Raw genomic sequence first — 18641 nt, forward strand, 5'->3', positions numbered from 1 at the left:
TACAAATGTAATTTCAACTGTCATTACAAATACCACATTTACTTCTATATCTATAGAATGTATCTATCTGCCTTTGGATAAACTTCTTTTCACTGTTAAATTCAGTGTGGCAGGAACATTCTTTCTTCTGGCAGGAGCATAGTTTCTTCTTTAATATACGTTTGAGTTTATCTATGATAATCATCGGAGAAGGCAATGGCACCCCACTCCAGTACTCTTGCCTGGAAAATCTCATGGATGGAGGAGCCTGGTGGGCTGCAGTCCATGGGGTCGTGAAGAGTCAGACAAAACTGAGCGACTTCACTTCCACTTTTCACTTTCATGCCTTGGAGAAGGAAATGGCAACCCACTCCAGTGTTCTTGCCTGGAGAATCCCAGGGTCGGTGGAGCCTGGTGGGCTGCCGTCTGTGGGGTCGCACAGAATCAGACACGACTGAAGCGACCTAGCAGCAGCAGCAGCAGTTAGTACTACTTTGCATTTGCTCATGCCTGCTGGACTGACACCTTAACTGCTAAGCTCAGAGGCCTTCTACACAGTCGCGTCTCTGCTCTTTGCCAGGCTTCCCGTGGAGATGCGAGGTGGCAGGCCATCAGGCGTCTCCCAGAGTGGAGCCCCCAGTCCTTCCAGCCCTCTTGTCCTCCTCCCAGCCAGACATACCTTGCTGGCTCTCCTGAGTCCGTGTGACTACCGGCAGTCTACCAGCCTTGTACCTGTAAGTTATCTTGAGTCTGCAGAAGCTGTCATTTGTGAGGTTTTCCTTTGACTTGCATCCTACAAACCAGACTCCCTAGTTATTATTAGAAAATGTCAGATTTTAAACTCAAAGGCCTATATTCTAGAACATCTGAATCAACTTTCAAACAGATTATAGACTACACACTGTTCAGATACCTACTATTTGCGAGTTTCTTTGCCAGACACATTTTGTCAAAAACCTCAGTGAAACAAAATTTGAATGGCAGAGAGGGGCTCTGTCTTATAAGTGTTCACCCGCTCCTCACACATTCCTGTAGTAAGCAAGTATATATGCTACACCTAACTTTGTCCTCAATTACTCATAGTTTTGTTTTTTTTTCTCCTCAGCCTAGGTTCTCTGATACCTATTTGCCCTCTCTAGGATTTGATTTTCATTTGTATTAATCCTTTCAATACTATCACTAAAAATGGTTTGCAGTGATGTTTGGAATAGTGATGTCAGGCCCCCAGTGACCACTGTGATAAACACAAATGGATACATTTATGTTGACACTGGTAGGGCCATATTGACAAAAGCAGTTTCAGAGAAGTCAGGTAGGAGGTGAAAAAGAATAAATATTTCGTAAGAACTAGTTAAACTCTTCTTTGGTACCATCTCTATATAGCGTTCCAGCCTCAATCACACTGAAATGTAGAGCTATAATCATTAACGGAACACTTCTGAGGTGCTGCTGATAACCCAAACTGAGACAGGCTATCAAGGGAGATGCCCTTGACAGGGATGTGTACTGACAGCCCATTCATTTACTCACTCACTTGCCTGTGCATTCAGATATTTATTTTATAGGTTGTCTATTTTTATGCACACACTGTCTTAGGGAGAGAGTATACAAATTTAAATAAATGAAATATAATTAAAAAAATTTTTTAATGGCTAAGGAATAATCCTTACCTTTTGGGAGCTCACTGCCTTTAGGGAAAAAGTAAGTAGACAATTAAAAAAGAGTGTGGACTCTGACATATTAATAATAAACTCAGAAACATTAATGCACAAAGAGGGACATTACTACAGTCTTTGAAAATTGGGAATCAGCATGCTTTATTGGAGAAGTAAGGTTTTGGTTACAAACAAGAGATAAAGTGTTAAAGTTCTGGACATCAAGTATTTTGTGCTGGTTGTGTGTTACATATGTGGCATGTATACAAATATACATAAGGAATATGTATATGTATTAGGAATATTCTAGTTGAAAGAGAAAGATGCTTTCAATAAGTCAATCATTTGCCAAATATGCATAATTTATTTATTATTTTTTGGTCGCAGTTGCAGGTGGGTTTTTCTCTACATTTCCTCCTGTTGAAATATATTCATCAATGTCATCAGCAGGTGAAACATTTAGCAGTAACTGTAAAAAGCAAGTTATCTTGTTGAAATATGTAGAACCCAAATTAAAATGCACAAAAGGCAAATAAAACAGAAGTCCACTGAGGATAAAAAGAATAACGTAGATATGGTACATTTGAGGAGACTTGACGATGGGTGTCAAAACCAAGAACAAAGATATGGCTATGGTTCCAAACACAAATGGCAAACGTACCTGAGAACAAACATAAATTTGTATTAGAGTGGACTTGGAATGGGGTTGCAAAGAGTCGGATACAACTGGGCAACTGAACTGGAAGTTATTACAAATAATAATGTAAAATATTTTATATACAAACATTTGTTTAATATGGAGGAAGTTGGTTTCATTGATAAAAAATGTATTTACCTGCCAGGTCTTCCTTAGTTTTATATAAGAGAAAACAATCTGCAGGGAATCTCCTCAGAGTGTGAAATAGCAGAACTGAAAGCCTTTCCCTAATAATTGCAACATTTTGCTCTTCCTTTGATTTTTTTTCATAAGTCCATGCCACTTGTCCATTTAGCTCTCTTTATCTATTGTGACTGTGTGGGTCTTCATCGCTGCATGCAAGATTTTTCTAGTTCTGGAGAATGGGGGCTACTCTCCAGCTACAGTGTGTGGGCTTCTTACTGTGGAGACTTCTCTGCTTGCAGGCCACTGGCTCGAGGACACTGGTTTCGGGCAGTCTTGGCACGCAGGCTGAGTGGCGCAGCTTGTGGCTCTGGCACACAGGCTCGCTTGTGGGCTCTGGCACACAGGCTCAGTGGCACAGCTCATGGGCTCTGGCACACAGGCTGAGTGGCGCAGCTCGTGGGCTTAGTTGCCTTGTGGCATATGGAATCTTCCTGGACCAGGTATCGAACCTGTGTCCTCTGCACTGGCAGACAGATTCTTAACTACTGGACGACCAGGGAAGCCCCATTCAGATCTCTTGAATAATGACCCTCAGAAACATTCCATACTATTATCATAAAGCATTTTTTCATTATAATTTTTTTCTAACTTTTTATTTTCAAGCAATATCAAAATTAATATTTTTGTACCTCAATCTAATATTATTCATAATGATGTGATACACAACCTACATATAACCTACTATGACAGACTTTATTTTGGGGGGCTCCAAAATCACTGCAGATGGTGACTGCAGCCAGGAAATTAAACGACGCTTGCTCCCTGGAAGGAAAGTTATGATCAACCTAGACAGCATATTAAAAAGTAGAGACATCACTTTGCCAACAAAGTTCCATCTAGTCAAAGCTATGGTTTTTCTACTACTCACGTATGGATGTGAGAGTTGGACTATAAAGAAAGCTGAGTACCGAAGAACTGATGCTTTTGAACTGTGGTGTTGGAGAAGACTTGAGAGTCCCTTGGACTGCAAGGAGATCCAACCAGTCCATCCTAAAGGAGATCAGTCCTGGGTGTTCATTGGAAGGACTGATACTGAAGCTGAAACTCCAATACTTTGGCCACTTGATGTGAAGGACTGACTCACTGGAAAAGACCCTGATGCTGGGAAAGATCAGGAGAAGGAGGAGAAGGAGAAGGGGATGACAGAGGATAAGATGGTTGGAATGCATCACCAACTCAATGAGTCTGAGTAACTTATGACATGAGTTTGAGTACACTCCAGGAGCTGGTGATGGACAGGGAGGCCTGGCGTGCTGCAGTCCATGGGGTCGCAAAGAGTTGGACAAGAACTGAACCTCTATATAATTCCTTTGGGGAATGTTTTTATCATAAAAGGACCACAGGGTTGGATTCATTTTCTCTGATCTTCACTTCTCCCTTAATATGAATCTTAACAATGTATATCTTTCAAATTTGTATATCTTAATTTGGATAATTAAAGAATACACAAACACGCACATTTATATATAATCAAAGAGTAGCAATTGCAAGCAGTAAAATGCTTACTTAAATGCTGTTGATCCTTGCCTATAACTGTATTTTGTGTAACTCTTCTCTCTCCTATTAGACTAAGAAGTTATTGATGCATTATTAATGGGCAATTTATCCATCTATCTTTAAAGTGTTTAGTGTTTTCTACCTAGTAGTTTCTTAGTAGTTGCTTCAGTATTTATTGGATCATTAAGTGACTCAGATGCAAGATTATCATCTTTCCTTTTTTTCAATTTTGAAAGGTGGATTTCTGGTCCTCACCCTAAACATTAGAATCCTCAGGGGTGATGTCTAGGAAACTGAGTTTATACAAGAAACTTGAAACGTATTCTTTTTTTCACAGTAGACTTTAAAAATCTTAGTTATTAAACTCTGTTGGTTTTCCTTTTCCACCTTCTAGTCAACCCTGCACCTTTGTGTACTGCTGAGGTATTTCTGTGGGTATTCTGGTACATCCTGTTACCTTATACAAGGTCCGTAATAAAAGAGGACTCGATTTATTTAGAATATGATGCACTGATAAAACAACGATCATTTGAAACCTACCCCCATTAAAAATGACTTGTAGGCCTAACAATAAAAGGTAATATAGCAAGACATGCATGCTGTAAGCCTTTTAACTGACTAAGTGACTAACCACTAACTTAGCTTCTAGCAGCCTACGTGGAAAGGGAAGCATGATCTTACAGTCTAAGTCCCGAAGCTGAGCAGGGCCTATGGGACTCCTCGGTACAAAAGTCTTTCTGTGTCCCCCATTTCTTATTTGTAGGAAACAGGCTTCATTCAGCCTCCATGACCTTCCCTGAGTTCCAAAGCACAGTTCAAACAGTCGATAGTCAGAGAGGAGTGGGGATGCAGAGAAAAGGGAGAAGCAGTCGGAAGGCAGGAGTGCAAGCGCCGGGGCGGGGCCCGGCTTCCCCTCGAGGGATATGCATGGTAATATCTTTGAGCTCTTCTGCAGAACTAAAACCACCACCAGATGGAAGACTTTTAACTGCTTGATAAAGCATTCTTCATTCCAGAGAGAGGGTCTTAGAAAGTCATCACGAAACCCCCAGATGTCAGAGGATATTTGGATTGAAGAAAGGCAGGCCCTGCAGCCCCCCTGACCCTTATCAGCAACCCTGTCCCTCCACTACAAGACTCCTCACAGCTCTCCTGACATCGGGTTGGGGCACAGTCTTGAGGGCATTAGCCCACTATGGCCCCTGTTGCCCGGCAAAGCAATATAGCTGTTCTTTTCTACTTTACCCAAACTCTGTCTACAAGATTCTGTTTGATACCAATCTGTACAGGCTGATTTTTGGTATTAAGATCTGTAAAGAAAACTAACTAATCTGCTAGAAACACAAGTATTTTTGATATAAATATTAGAAATAATTTTCTTTGGTGGGTCTAACACAGTAGCATAATGTAAAAATAAACCATTTAATCTCTTTGCAGAAAGTATAGGAATGAGTTGCTGGAGATTGTTTGGTTAAACAGAATATTGGGTACATCCACAATATAGATGAATGGGTTATAGTAGACAATTAGAAGAAAAAGAAATTCCATAAGCTTATATGAAACATTTCAAATGCAGTTAAGGTAGACAGAGGTTTTGGTGGTTTGAGGAATCAACAGAGTACTTATCCTGCAGTCACTCTTTCGTAGATACTCTGTCTCTGAGATGAGATTTTAAAAGATGAATGAGTTTGCAACTATACTACATCACAAATACCTAGAGTGCATCTCTTCTGTATTGGCCATTAAAGCTGGAGACTTATACATCGATAGACATTTAAACTGATAAGCCTGGAAAGCCCTAGGCAAGCCTACAAGGTAATCTAAGGCAGTACCTTAAGAGGACACACAGATAATCATTGGCCCTGGACACGGGTCAGTCTCATACACTGACCTTATGCATCTCACATATGGTCCTTCTTGACTCAAATTTCACTAGTTGTGGTATAATAGAATATCCTAAATATAAAATTTATTCTCAAATGTTTCTAAAATGGGGTCACAGTGGGTTAAAAGATTTTTTACGTTGGTATAAGAAAAAAGTATTAAAAAGTATTAAAAGTACAAAATGCTCTTTAAAAAAAATATAGGATTTTTTTTTTTCCTGGTTTGACTTACCTTGTAAGGTCTGGATAGGTTGGGCTCCTGGAATCTCAGTTTAAGCAAGCCCACCATCATTAGCCCAAGTTGAATCCAGTCTGTGAATCCCACATAAGTTATTAAAAGGATTAAGTCTGAGGGAATAATTAAGATGGAGGCAAAGGTGAGCATCTGAATCACAGCTGCAACTGGACAGGAGTGAATATTCAAAGTTGAGAGGATCAAAGGTAGCTGACCCTCCTGGCTTGCCATATACCATAACCTTGATGTTGAAAATACAGTACAGTTGAGGGAGCTAACTATTGAGGAAGAAACACCAAGGGAAACGGCCCATTGCAAGGAAGGGATTACTCTATCCATCCAAGTGACAGCAACAGCGTCTGTAAAAGAGTAGAGAAGCCACTAATTGCGCAACTGATGTAGAATGTATACTGCATAGTATTTTTAATTAGCTTAGAAAGTATTAAATTATCATTGTAGCAAAGACCCAGGACTGGTATAAGTAGTAGGTTGAAACTGCCAAAGGTTTCTAAAAATCACAAATGAGTCTTGGATTTTGTCAAATGCATTTTATGGCTCTCTTAATATTATAATGTGATTTTTGTCTGTTATCATATTAATATAGTAAAGTATTAATTGCTTTTGGGATGCTAAACCAACCAATGATAAACCTCACTTGCTCATGGTGTATGCTCCTTTCTAGGTGTTGCTGGGCTCAGTTTACCAGTGTTTTTAAGAACCGTGTTACACTGTAGTTCACGGAGCAATGCATGTTGTATGCAAAATGTGTATGTGATTTCTTTCTTTGTGTAAATAATTTTTCTGGCTTTGGTGTCATAGAAATACTGGTTCCATAAAATAAGTTTGGATGTGTTCTGTCTTCCATTTTCTGGAAGAGTTTGTTTAGGAGTGGTATTCTTTCTTTCTTAAATGTTTGATGCAATTCATCAGTGAAGCTACTAGGGCCTGGGATTTGACCTGTGGAAAGATTTTAGATTTTTAACTCAATTTTTAAAAATATAGATCTATTCAGATATTTTAGAGTCTGACACTGTTTCCACTGTTTTCCCATCTGTTTCCCATGAAGTGATGGGACCAGATACCATGATCTTCGTTTTCTGAATGTGGAGCTTTAAGCCAACTTTTTCACTGTCTTTCACTTTCATCAAGAGGCTTTTTAGTTCCTCTTCAGTTTCTGCCATAAGGGTGGTGTCATCTGCATATCTGAGGTTATTGAGATTTCTCCCGGCAATCTTAATTCCAGGTTGTGCTTCTTCCAGCCCAGCATTTCTCATGATGTACTCTGCATAGAAGTTAAATAAGCAGGGTGACAATATACAGCCTTGACGTACTCCTTTTCCTATTTGGAACCAGTCTGTTGTTCCATGTCTTGTTCTAACTGTTGCTTCCTGACCTGCATATAGATTTCTCAAGAGGCAGGTCAGGTGGTCTGGTATTCCCATTTCTTTCAGAATTTTCCACAGTTTCTTGTGATCCACACAGTCAAAGGCTTTGGCATAATCAATAAAGCAGAAATAGATGTTTTTCTGGAACTCTTTTGCTTTTTCCATGATCCAGCGGATGTTGGCAATTTGATCTCTGGTTCCTCTGCCTTTTCTAAAACCAGCTTGAACATCTGGAAGTTCACGGTTCATATATTGCTAAAGCCTGGCTTGGAGAATTTTGAGCATTTCTTTACTATCGTGTGAGATGACTGCAATTGTGCGGTAGTTGGAGCATTCTTTGGCATTGCCTTTCTTTGGAATTGGAATGAAAACTGACCTTTTCCAGTCCTGTGGCCACTGCTGAGTTTTCTAAAATCACTGCAGATGGTAATTGCAGCCATGAAATTAAAAGACACTTACTCTTTGGAAGGAAAGTTATAACCAACCTAGATAGCATATTCAAAAGCAGAGACATTGCATTGCCAACAAAGGTCCGTCTAGTCAAGGCTATGCTTTTTCCAGTAGTCATGTATGGATGTGAGAGTTGGACTGTGAAGAAAGCTGAGCACCAAAGAATTGATGCTTTTGAACTGTGGTGTTGGAGAAGACTCTTGAGAGTCCCTTGGACTGCAGGGAGATCCAACCATTCCATTCTAAAGAATATCATTCCTGGGTGTTCTTTGGAAGGACTGATGCTAAAGCTGAAACTCCAGTACTTTGGCCACCTTATACAAAGAGTTGACTCATTGGAAAAGACTCTGATGCTGGGAGGGATTGGGGGCAGGAGGAGAAGGGGACGACAGAGGGTGAGATGGCTGGATGGCATCACCGACTCGATGGACATGAGTCTGAGTGAACTCCGGGAGTTGGTGATGGATAGGGAGGCCTGGCGTGCTGCAATTCATGGGGTCACAAAGAGTCGGACACGACTGAGCGACTGAACTGAGTCATATTTTATGTGTTCTGGAGGCAGTTCTGTTAACTCAAGAGAAATAAAAAGTACTCCGTGGCACACAGCCACTTTATTTTCCATGGCCTCTCCCCTTCTCCACAGCCTCTGGTTGAGGAGAAAGATGACTAGGGGTTGGCTGAGGTCTCCTTACTCCGAAGGCTATACCCATCCAAGTAGGCTGGGAAACTTTATGACAGTTCTTAGATATGGGTTCCCAAGTCATCAACAAGCCCAGGACTGTGGAGTGAAAGGTCTATTCAGCTAAGGGGATCTGGGTTGAACTCCCAAGGCAGGAGGGAAGGCCTCTACCCACGGAAGTTCCTTTGTGAATAAAGCCCGTTAGGTCCACTCAGAGTGTTATCGTTTCATGGCTTCCCCTGTTGGCTATTTGTTGGTATTGATATTTTAGGTAGAGGTGTGTGTAGAGAGAATAATGGGACATGTGAGTTCCTTCGGAACCCCTTTCGTTTCTCCCTCCTTGTGCGGTTCAAAAAATAATGTTGAATCTCAGTGGGAGAAAGAGCACAGACTTGATGGAAAACTTCAAGGCAGCGATGGAGGTGGTAAAAGGTGCAATATCTCAGTCTAACGATGATGTGACCAGTGACAAAGGCTACTGGGAGCTGCAGGTTTACAGGGGATTGTTACTAAGCGATCACGTGTCCTCTAGCCCCAGCTGTGGTTGTTCCAGACACTGGGACTGTAATGGAGACACTGTACACACTGACGCCAGTTGATGTCCTGTCTCAAACATTGCCAGCACCTCTTTTCTATTCACTTGCCCCTGAAGACCAAGGCTAATTCACAGTCATGTGGCAAGGCCTTCAGTAGGCTTTCACAGTACCCCATTAGGATTCCTAAACTCCCCCGCTCTTTGCCCCCAGCTGGTCTTCAAGATTTTTCGAGTGACTCTGCCATCCGAGATCCAAAATTTATACTATATTGTTCGTGATCAGTTGGTTGACAAGTTAAAAGCCTCAGTCTAGAAAGATCTGAATTGGCATTATTACACTTCTACCAACAGGCTGGTCAACCCAATAAAATTTAGGGTACTGCTTGCCAAGTAAGTTTTCTTGGGAACATGTGGCTAAATTTGCAACACTTACTCCCTCTCGTAGTCAAAAAAAGTTGTCTCTGGTCCCCTACTACTAAAAGAAGCCTCAGCACCTTATGAATTCTTTGTGTGTTATAGTTAGCATGTGTCTCACTGGGGATTCTACTTAGTCTTCCATATCAGCTAATTCACAGATCAATGTCCTTTCACTGGAGGATCAGATCAACAGACTGTACTGAACACTGTCCAGCGAGCACACTTTCCACCAGTAGGGATCCACAACCATAATTACTGCTTTGACTTAGCAGTCTCTGCTGACTGATGATGGTCTTCATTGCAGGCAGATTCTTTACTGTCTGAGCCACCAGAGAAGCCCCTTTTCTATTGCATTTCCCAGCAAAGAGAGGCACCTTATAGCTGGAGGTTCCCCTCGAGGTCTTTTACTTGTTTCCTCCTTGATAACAACTATCAGGTAAATTCCTTTTGAAAAAATAATACTAGCTCAGCAAGTAGCACTGAGATATTGTAAAACTGAACACCTGACTCATGGAGGCCTTATGACTTTCCAGCCTGATAATCTCATCTGGGGATGAATCAAATTGAATTCAATTATTGAAAAGGTATGAAGAGCCCCCAAAATCTCTCTTATCAGGCGGAAATGGTGTATTCCAGAACACAGCTAGCCTGGCCCAGTGGCTTCTTGGTTTTGCATGAAAAAGTGCAAATTACATCCCAGTTTGCTGACTGAAGCAGGGTTGCTGGTTCAGCAGGGCCCTCTGTTCACAAGGGTCCCTGTAAACATACGGTCATGGTCCACTGGCAGTTTAGCTAAGCTGAAGCCCTGTGGTGCCCGCCAGGCTGCTACAGCTGCGAGCCTCAGCACCAGCTATGCAGAATGGAAAACAGACAGGATATTCTACTCAGGAACTGGAGATCAAAATCAAATGACTCAGTCAGCAGCCTTGATTTCTTTCTATAGTTTATGGCCCTGGAGAGGGGTGTCTTTAGTCTGCCAGTCTGTGGCTTTCCAAGTGACAGACCAAACACCCAGGCCGTCGACAATAGTTCATGTCATTAGAAATGCAAGCATGGTTCATCAAGAGGGGAATTGGCCAGAGCTATGAGAACAGCCTTAGGTTCTGTCCATGGAGCCCATTCTCTGATGAGAATAATTGGAATAAAACTGTTGATTGATACTGAGCTATTCAGATTGCCGTGACAATGTCTGAATCCATCATCTTTCTAGACATGGTAACACACTGACTCTCCTCTACTGGAAAAGGACTCCAGTATATGATATAGAATAAGGATTATAGAATAGAAAAGGTTATAGAATAAGAAAAAGGACTCCATATTTTTGCTACAGAGGCTGACACCAAATGTTACGCTGTGACTTCTGCCAAGATTTGACCATTTGTTCACAGTGAAGGAGGCCGTTTGCACAAGATATTGTCCCTGCTCACTTCTGGCAAAGTGACTACATTGCACTTTTGACCCTCTCTTGGGATGACAGCTAATAGTTGTTGGTACTTTTCCAGGTTTCAGCATTGCTGTTCCAATTGGATCAGCCCTCTGTGGCCACGCCACTGTGGCCCTTGAAACTAATCTGTGTTACGTGTTTGGCCATTCACAGTGTGACATCTGTACATCACAGAAGCACATCAATGTGCTGAAGGCAAAGGTATTCAGTGTATCTTTCATATGCACCGTTTGAATGCATCTGATATTGTTTAATGTTTGGATGGCTTCCTCAAAAATCCACCCAGAAATATTTCTGACTCTCCCTCTCTCACATTCTGGCGCACACACCTTGGCCAGGTAGTTTGGTCACTGAATAAACCCTAGAGAGTGATCTTCCCTGCTGGCTCAGACAGTAAGGAATCTACCTGCAATGCAAGGACCCTGAGTTGGGAAGATCCCATGGAGAAGGACATGGCAACCCACTGCAGTGTTCTTGCCCGGTGAATCCCGAGGACAGAGGAGCCTGGTGGGCTACAGTTTGTGGGGTCGCACACAGTCGGACACGACTGAGAGACTCCACTTTCACTTCTCACTTTCATACATTGGAGAAGGAAATAGCACCCACTCCAGTGTTCTTGCCTGGAGAATCCCAGGGACGGGGGATTTGGTGGGCTGCCGTCCATGGGGTCGCACAGAGTCGGACACAACTGAAGTGACTTAGCAGCAGCAGCAGCAAAGAGTCGGACATGACCAAGTGACTAACACTTTCACTCTCAGAGAGTGATCCCTACTCTTGGCTGCTTCCTGAGTGATGGTCAGCAGAATAGCATAGGTTGTTATATATTCCTATTTTGAAAACTCAGGAGGCTTTCCTGATTATTGCTGGATTTTATGCTTCCTCTTTTCCTCACACAGCAGCCCCTACCTACCTGGTTGGTATAGCCTCTGGGCAGCAGCGTGATCATAAAGAAGCCACGAGGATTCAAAATCTGTTTTGGTCCACACACCTGGGTTCTCTTTTTGGACTGATGGGGTCATAGATCATAAGGATAATGACCAGTTGACTGAGTACGCTCTTCACTAAGTCCTCTTACAGTGGTAATTGTGGCTTTCTAGAAGGGAATATTTAGACTGAAAAATATGGGGATGGAAGGACAACAGCGACCTTTTGTCTTTTAGAGCCACTCCTGGGACCTGTCTTCTGAAGGAAGACGTATAAAAGATTTGGATTCCCTAAGCTTGAGGATCTTCTGCTGTTATGTGGAGATATCACTTGGCCTTCCTTGCTTTGTCTTTCAGGAATCAGGGTTTGGGGAACAGCATAAACGACATTCTAGCTACTGCTATTCTATGAAAAATAAATTGTCTGTCTCCATTGCCGGCATGCATGAGACTGGGCCCAACTACCTTATGAGGAGGTTAAATCTCAGACTTTTCATAGTTGTTGAGACTCTTGTGATCTCTTCCTTGACCCATGGGTTATTTAGAAGTGTGCTGTTTACTTTTCAAATATGTGAGATTTTCCAAGTTACATTCTGTTGCTGGTTTGTATTGTGCATCTATTGCTGTTGAAGGAAGTGCTTTGTATGATAGAAATGTTAAATTTTTTGAGACTTGGTTTATATCCTGACATTATCTCTATCCTAGGGAATGTCCCATAAGTGCTTGAAATAAATATAGATTCTGCTTCTGTTTGGTGGAGCATTCTATAAATGTCAATTAGATCAGTTTGATTGATAGTGGTACGCAGATCTTCTATATCCTTATTGATTTTCTGTCTGGTTATTGAGTGATATACTGATATCTGCGGCTATAGTTGCTGAATTGTCTATTTCTCCTTTTGGTTACATTAGCATGGCTTCATGTATTCTGGGGCTGTGTTTTTCAGAGGTGTATGCATTCATAATTGTTATATCTTCTTCATGCATTGATCCTTTTATTAATATCATTACAAAATACCTCTCTTTGTCTCTAGTAATCTTTTAGTCTTTAAGTTATTTTGTCTTAATAATATTATTATTCTAGTTTTCTTACAGTTAATGTTTGCATGATAAACTTTTCCATTCTTTTACTTTATACCTGATTGCATTTTGAATCTAAAGTGTGTCTCATATAGACAGCATATAGTTGGACTGATAATTTTATCCAGTATGACAATCTCTGCCTTTTATTGTTGTGTTTGTATATTCTCATTTGACATTATTGATATTGTCGTATTTACCTTTGCTATTTGTTTTTTTATGTCTTATGTATTTTTGTTCTTTTGTTCTTCTATTTTATTGTTTATTTTTATTTTATTTATTGTTATCTTTTATCATTTATTTCTTGTTTATTTTATCTATTTATTGTTAAATAGATTTTTTTTTTCTATACCATATGGCTTGTGGGATCTTAGTTCCTTAACCAGGAATCTAACCCGGGTCCTGGCAGTGAAAGTGCCTAACCACTGGACTGTTAGGGAATTCCCTAAACAGATATTCTTAATGTGCCATTTAATTCCTCTCTTGATTTGTTCAGTTATTTTCTTAGTAGTTGGTCTGGTAATTACAGTATCCACCTTTAAATTAATCCAAATCAATTTCCAATTACTTTCAGTAAAATATGACAACTTTGCTGCTATAGCTCATTTCCTTCTCTTTGTGTTATTGTTGTCATATATGTTATATTTATATATTTAATAAACCCTACATTTAAATTTCAGAGTTACTACATAAAATAATCTAAGGTATTTTTAAAGAATTCAAAAAGTGTGTGTATACACCTATGGAGTCTTTTATATTTATCCATATATTTAATATTTCTGGTTCTTTTTCTTCCTTCCCTTTGATCCAAGTTACTTTCTTTCAGTCTGAAGAATTTCCTTCAGTAAGTCTGCTAGCAATGAATTCTTTCAGTTTTTGTTAGAGTACCTTCACATACATTTTCACATTCATTATTACTACTAATACGTGAAATGAATAAATACACTCATCTCATTTTACTTTTTACATTTTTTAAAAATTGCAGTATTAGTTGACTCAGAATATTATGTTACTTTTTTGATGTACAGCAAAGCGATTCAATTATATATATATATATTTTTTTTCCAGATTCTTTTCCATTATAGGTTATTATAAGATATTGAATATTGTTCCCTAAGCTATTATTGTAAATCCTTGTTGTTTATCTATTTTATGTGTAGTGGTGAGTATTTGTTAACACCATATTCCTAATTTATTCCTTCCCCCTTTCCCCTTTGGTAACCATAATTTTGTTTTCTATGCCTGTGAGTTTGTTATCTGTTTTGTAAAATAAATTCATAGATTCCACAAGTAAGTGATATCATATAATATTTGTCTTTCTAACATGTGTCTGACTAACTTTACTCAGTATGACAATCTCACGTCCATTCATGTTACTGCAGATGGCAATATTTCATTCTACTTTATGCCTGTGAATGTCTATCTGGGGCCTCTCAGGTGGCACAGTGGTACAAAACCTGCCTGTCAGTGCAGGAGACACAGGAGACGTGAGTCAGATCCCTGGATTGAGAAGATGCCCTGGGGTAAAACATGGCTATATCCTTGCCTAGAAAATTCCATGGACAGAGGAACCTGGGGGGCTACAGTCCATGGATTTACAGAGTCAGACTTGACTGAGCACACACACACACAGAGTATTTATCTATCTATCTGTTTACTGCACCTTCTTTATCCATTCATCTGTTCATGGACATCTAAGTTGCATGCATGATATTGTAAGGAGTGTCATTTTAGCGTTGAGATAACTGGGGAGCGTCAAGCTTGGATGTAGGATAAACCTTATTTTTCTTTTCAATGAAAGTCTATTACTGATATTCTTTTATTTTTCTGATAACTGAAAGTGTAAAGTTTAAAAAATATTTATTTTATTAATATATTTATATAGATATATTAAGTTCAATTGAGAATTGAACTTCTTTCAATTTGTCTATTTTTAGAGCAAAAAATCAGTTTCTGCACATAAGGTAGTAATTTTTTAAAATATGAAAAATCTGAATAATATTTATGACAAACTGAAATTCTCTCTCTTATATATATATATATATGGAAGGATTCATGTCCGCTTCACTAATAGGAAAAGTTAGGTACTCAAGCTCTGTATAGATTTTGGAGATATGTCTGAAGACAAAGTGTATGAGTTATATTTCCTAGAAGCAAACGCTGACCCAGAGCACCCACTTGCTCCTTATGAAGTATATCTCAAGAGACTTTGATAAGTATTCTCATATTTTCTATTCTACTCTATCCATTGTGTTCTGCCTTTTTTTCCTTTTATGTTTCTCGGTGTTTTCTGTATTTTTGGCTGCTAGACCTTACCCTTTACTATATGCTCTAAAGAAATTGCTTGACCTTTTGAACGTCTACCTTTAAATAAATAGATAAATAAATAACCCAGACATGAACCAAATTAGCCTAATTCTCCTGAAGTATGCAAAAAGACCCACTGTACACTTGAAACTCCCTTTATTCAGGACAATGAAGTAGAGTGTCTTCCTTCTGGCTCTGTGCAACCATACCTGAGGACATGATTTCCTTTGGGGTCAGGACAGCTAGGTAGGAAACGTTAACCAGTAAGTAGATCAGAGCCACGAGGGTAAGTGCAGTGACCACACATTTGGGGATATTCTCACTAGGTCTTTTCAACTCTCCTGCAAAAAAAAAAAAAAAAAGTGCCACTCAGAAAAAAATGACTAATCAGATCATCTTTGGAAGTAGCTTCATTATAACATACAAAAACTAAAAGAAATAGGCTCAACTACACACAGCAAGAGTTCACTTTGTTGAATGCTTATTTACCAAGTTTAGACAAAGTATTAACTTTAGCAGCAATGGAATTTTGCTAAATTCTGGGTTTTACTCTTGTATCTTTGATGTGCCCAACATAAGCTTTTTGGATAAGAAAACAACTCAGAAAACCTGGACTCTAGGCCAGGAGGACTGAAGCAAATATTCCCTTACCATACGGCCAACACTATAGAAGTACAAGTTTGTGTTAATGAAGGGTTGGAATAGCTCATCTGTTAATCTGGTAACGACAGTCTAGGACATTCGGGTAGATGCTCCTGCTCTTTTCCCTCCTTGGGTTAAGTTTCTAGACTAGCTAAATCTAGAGTAGATTAAACTTGACTGTATATTGCCAACACCAATTCGACACAGATGTTTAACTACTTGGAAAATTTTTAACTTACAGTATGCAACTCCCTCAAAACAATTCATGTGTATTAAAAAGAAAAATTTAAAGAACATAAAGATTTAGAGAAAAAAAGCTCAGGTACATATTTATCTAAACCTTGAGATGGAGAAAGACTTTTCAAGTATGGAGATAATGAAAAGTTAAAAGATAGATAGTTTAATACTTTTGGTATTAAACTTCTAGTCTTTAAGACAGACATTTTTAAAATCTTATGAACAAAATGAAAAAAAAAAAAAAGCCAAACAACAGGGACTTCACTGGTGGTCCAATGGTTAAGAATCCACCCGGAAATGCAGGAGACATAGGTTTGATCCTTGCCAGGGAACTAAGATCCCACATGCTGCAGGGCAACTAAGGCCACTTGCCTTAGCTACTGAGCCCGAGTGCCCAACTAGAGCGCCCATGCGCCACAGAAGATCCTGCAGGTCACAACCAAGACTTGACAGACAGATTAATGAAAACAAACTAAGAAAGGCATTTCCCTGTCTTACAAGGAAGAAATTGGTCATTAACATTCGCAAAACTCTGCCCTCTCACTAGACATTGAAGAAAAACTGAGTTATGAAATTTTATTTTCACAACTTTGAGTGACTAAAAAATGAAAAAGGTTTGATGACTTCAGGTGCCATCATTTTAATTCACACTAATAGACATTTGTAAAGCCTTTCTGGGTTGCAATTTGGCAATATTTTTCAAGACATTTCTAAATATTTGTATGGTTCACTTAGTAATTTTACTAAGATTTTTCAAGACTTTTTTCCTAATAAAACAATGAGAGATACACAAAGGTTTATATAAAAGGATGCTGATTGGAACAATAACTATAAAATTTCAAAGTGAAAAACTAGAAAAAATTCTGGTATCCAACAATGGGAGATGCTTGAAAAATGGTCAAACTGCATATGATAAAATGTTGTGTATTCATTTAAAAGCATTTAATTTGCTAATACTTATGAATTCTCACTATGTGCTTTAAGTAAAATAAATGATGAGTATACGTATAAGTGTGACCCCTGCATGTGTGTACATATGAGATAATTGGTAATCTTCATTTTAATTTATATTTTCTGTATTTAAATTTTTCTCTGATGAGCTTTTGCTATTAAAATATTTGTTCAGTAAAAAAAATTGTTGTTGAGTCCTTAAGCTGTATTAGTTCTACACTTACTTGTTTTAATTTGTAAACACTTAGAAAATATTTTGCTTTCCAAAGTTAGAAAACCACATTTGTAGAGAGTTTAGTGCATTTCCAACCACCTGATAGAAGAGAGACACACATTATAGAGAAATAATGTGTTTCTTAGAATTAAGTTGATTAACCCTTGCATGTTTATAGCCTGGTGGAGCTCTTTATAATTTAAAAATAATAACTTTACCTGCTATTCGGACAAGGACTCCCCAGCCAGAATATGCAAACAATCCTTGTAAGAAGGCTTCAGCAATCTGTGAAGCATCCGGAACGTCACCATCTAAAGCTTTCTCAAACCTGGCTAGGTTCTCTCTTCTTCCTCTCACCAACAACACGATTCCAGTTACAGAGATGAAGCCGAGAACTGTCATTTTCACAGCCGTACTGACAGTCTGAAACCACGTCACCTCCTTCACTCCCCGAGCATTCAGAATTCCCAAGCACCACAAGACAGCCAATGCCAAACATTTCTTTGGCATCTCAGGAACAAAACACCCAGGATAGAAAGGCTGCATAATGTACCCCGCTAGTAGCAAGCCACGTGCAGCGATTCCTGCGGGAGTACTGAATAGGTTGATCCAGAGGTAGAAGAAAGCAATAAACGGTCCAAGGGACCTTTTCAGGAAATAATACTGTGCCCCACTTCTAGGGAAGGTGGTCCCCAGCTCTGCATGGCTCAGGGCAGCCAGCATAGACACCACGGCACAAGCAGCCCAAATACTTAGGGACACCCCCACGTTGAGTGAAGAGTATTTTAACACCCCTTTTGGAGCAACAAATATTCCCGCACCTATGATGATACTGAATAAAAAAATTGTCCCATGGAAATATCCTATTACCCGCTGAAGCTGAGTGCTTTCTCCCACCTTCATTTTCTCAAGTCTGATACTTAATGTCCAAAGCTAACATAAATTCACTGTTTACTCTGTGACACTTGTGATCTTCTTACAGTTAAATGCTTTCGTTCCCTCCTCTTCTCTTGCTCAAATAGACTTCCTCACAGCACTTAGCATAATAGTAAAAAAAAAAAGTTAACTTGTAAAGTTAATTAAACTAAAGTTTATGAGATCTTAAAATTAGGGTTAAAATGTTTTACTGTTAAACATTTTAAAAGTTAAACACAATTAAACAAGTTAGACACAGCTAATTGGGAATAAGAGATGAAAACTTCCCAGTCAGGTTTCCTCTATGGATATGTAACCACATTCATTTTGA

At 39.3% G+C, this 18641-nt stretch overlaps 1 protein-coding gene across 1 annotated transcript; it reads right to left on the reverse strand.

Moving 5' to 3' along the window:
* Window positions 1-1771: 1771 nt before the first annotated feature.
* Window positions 1772-18391, reverse strand: LOC120878535 (solute carrier family 7 member 13-like). The gene is made up of 4 exons (XM_040261146.1): window positions 17614-18391; window positions 15561-15692; window positions 6130-6491; window positions 1772-2295 (listed from the first exon to the last, which is right to left on the reverse strand). The coding sequence occupies exons 1-4, from the start codon at window positions 18296-18298 to the stop codon at window positions 2005-2007; spliced, it is 1470 nt and encodes a 489-aa protein (XP_040117080.1). The 5' UTR covers window positions 18299-18391; the 3' UTR covers window positions 1772-2004.
* Window positions 18392-18641: the final 250 nt, after the last annotated feature.

This window comes from Oryx dammah, unplaced genomic scaffold (genome assembly GCF_014754425.2).
Source record: "Oryx dammah isolate SB20612 unplaced genomic scaffold, SCBI_Odam_1.1 HiC_scaffold_19, whole genome shotgun sequence".
NCBI classification, from domain to species: domain Eukaryota; kingdom Metazoa; phylum Chordata; class Mammalia; order Artiodactyla; family Bovidae; genus Oryx; species Oryx dammah.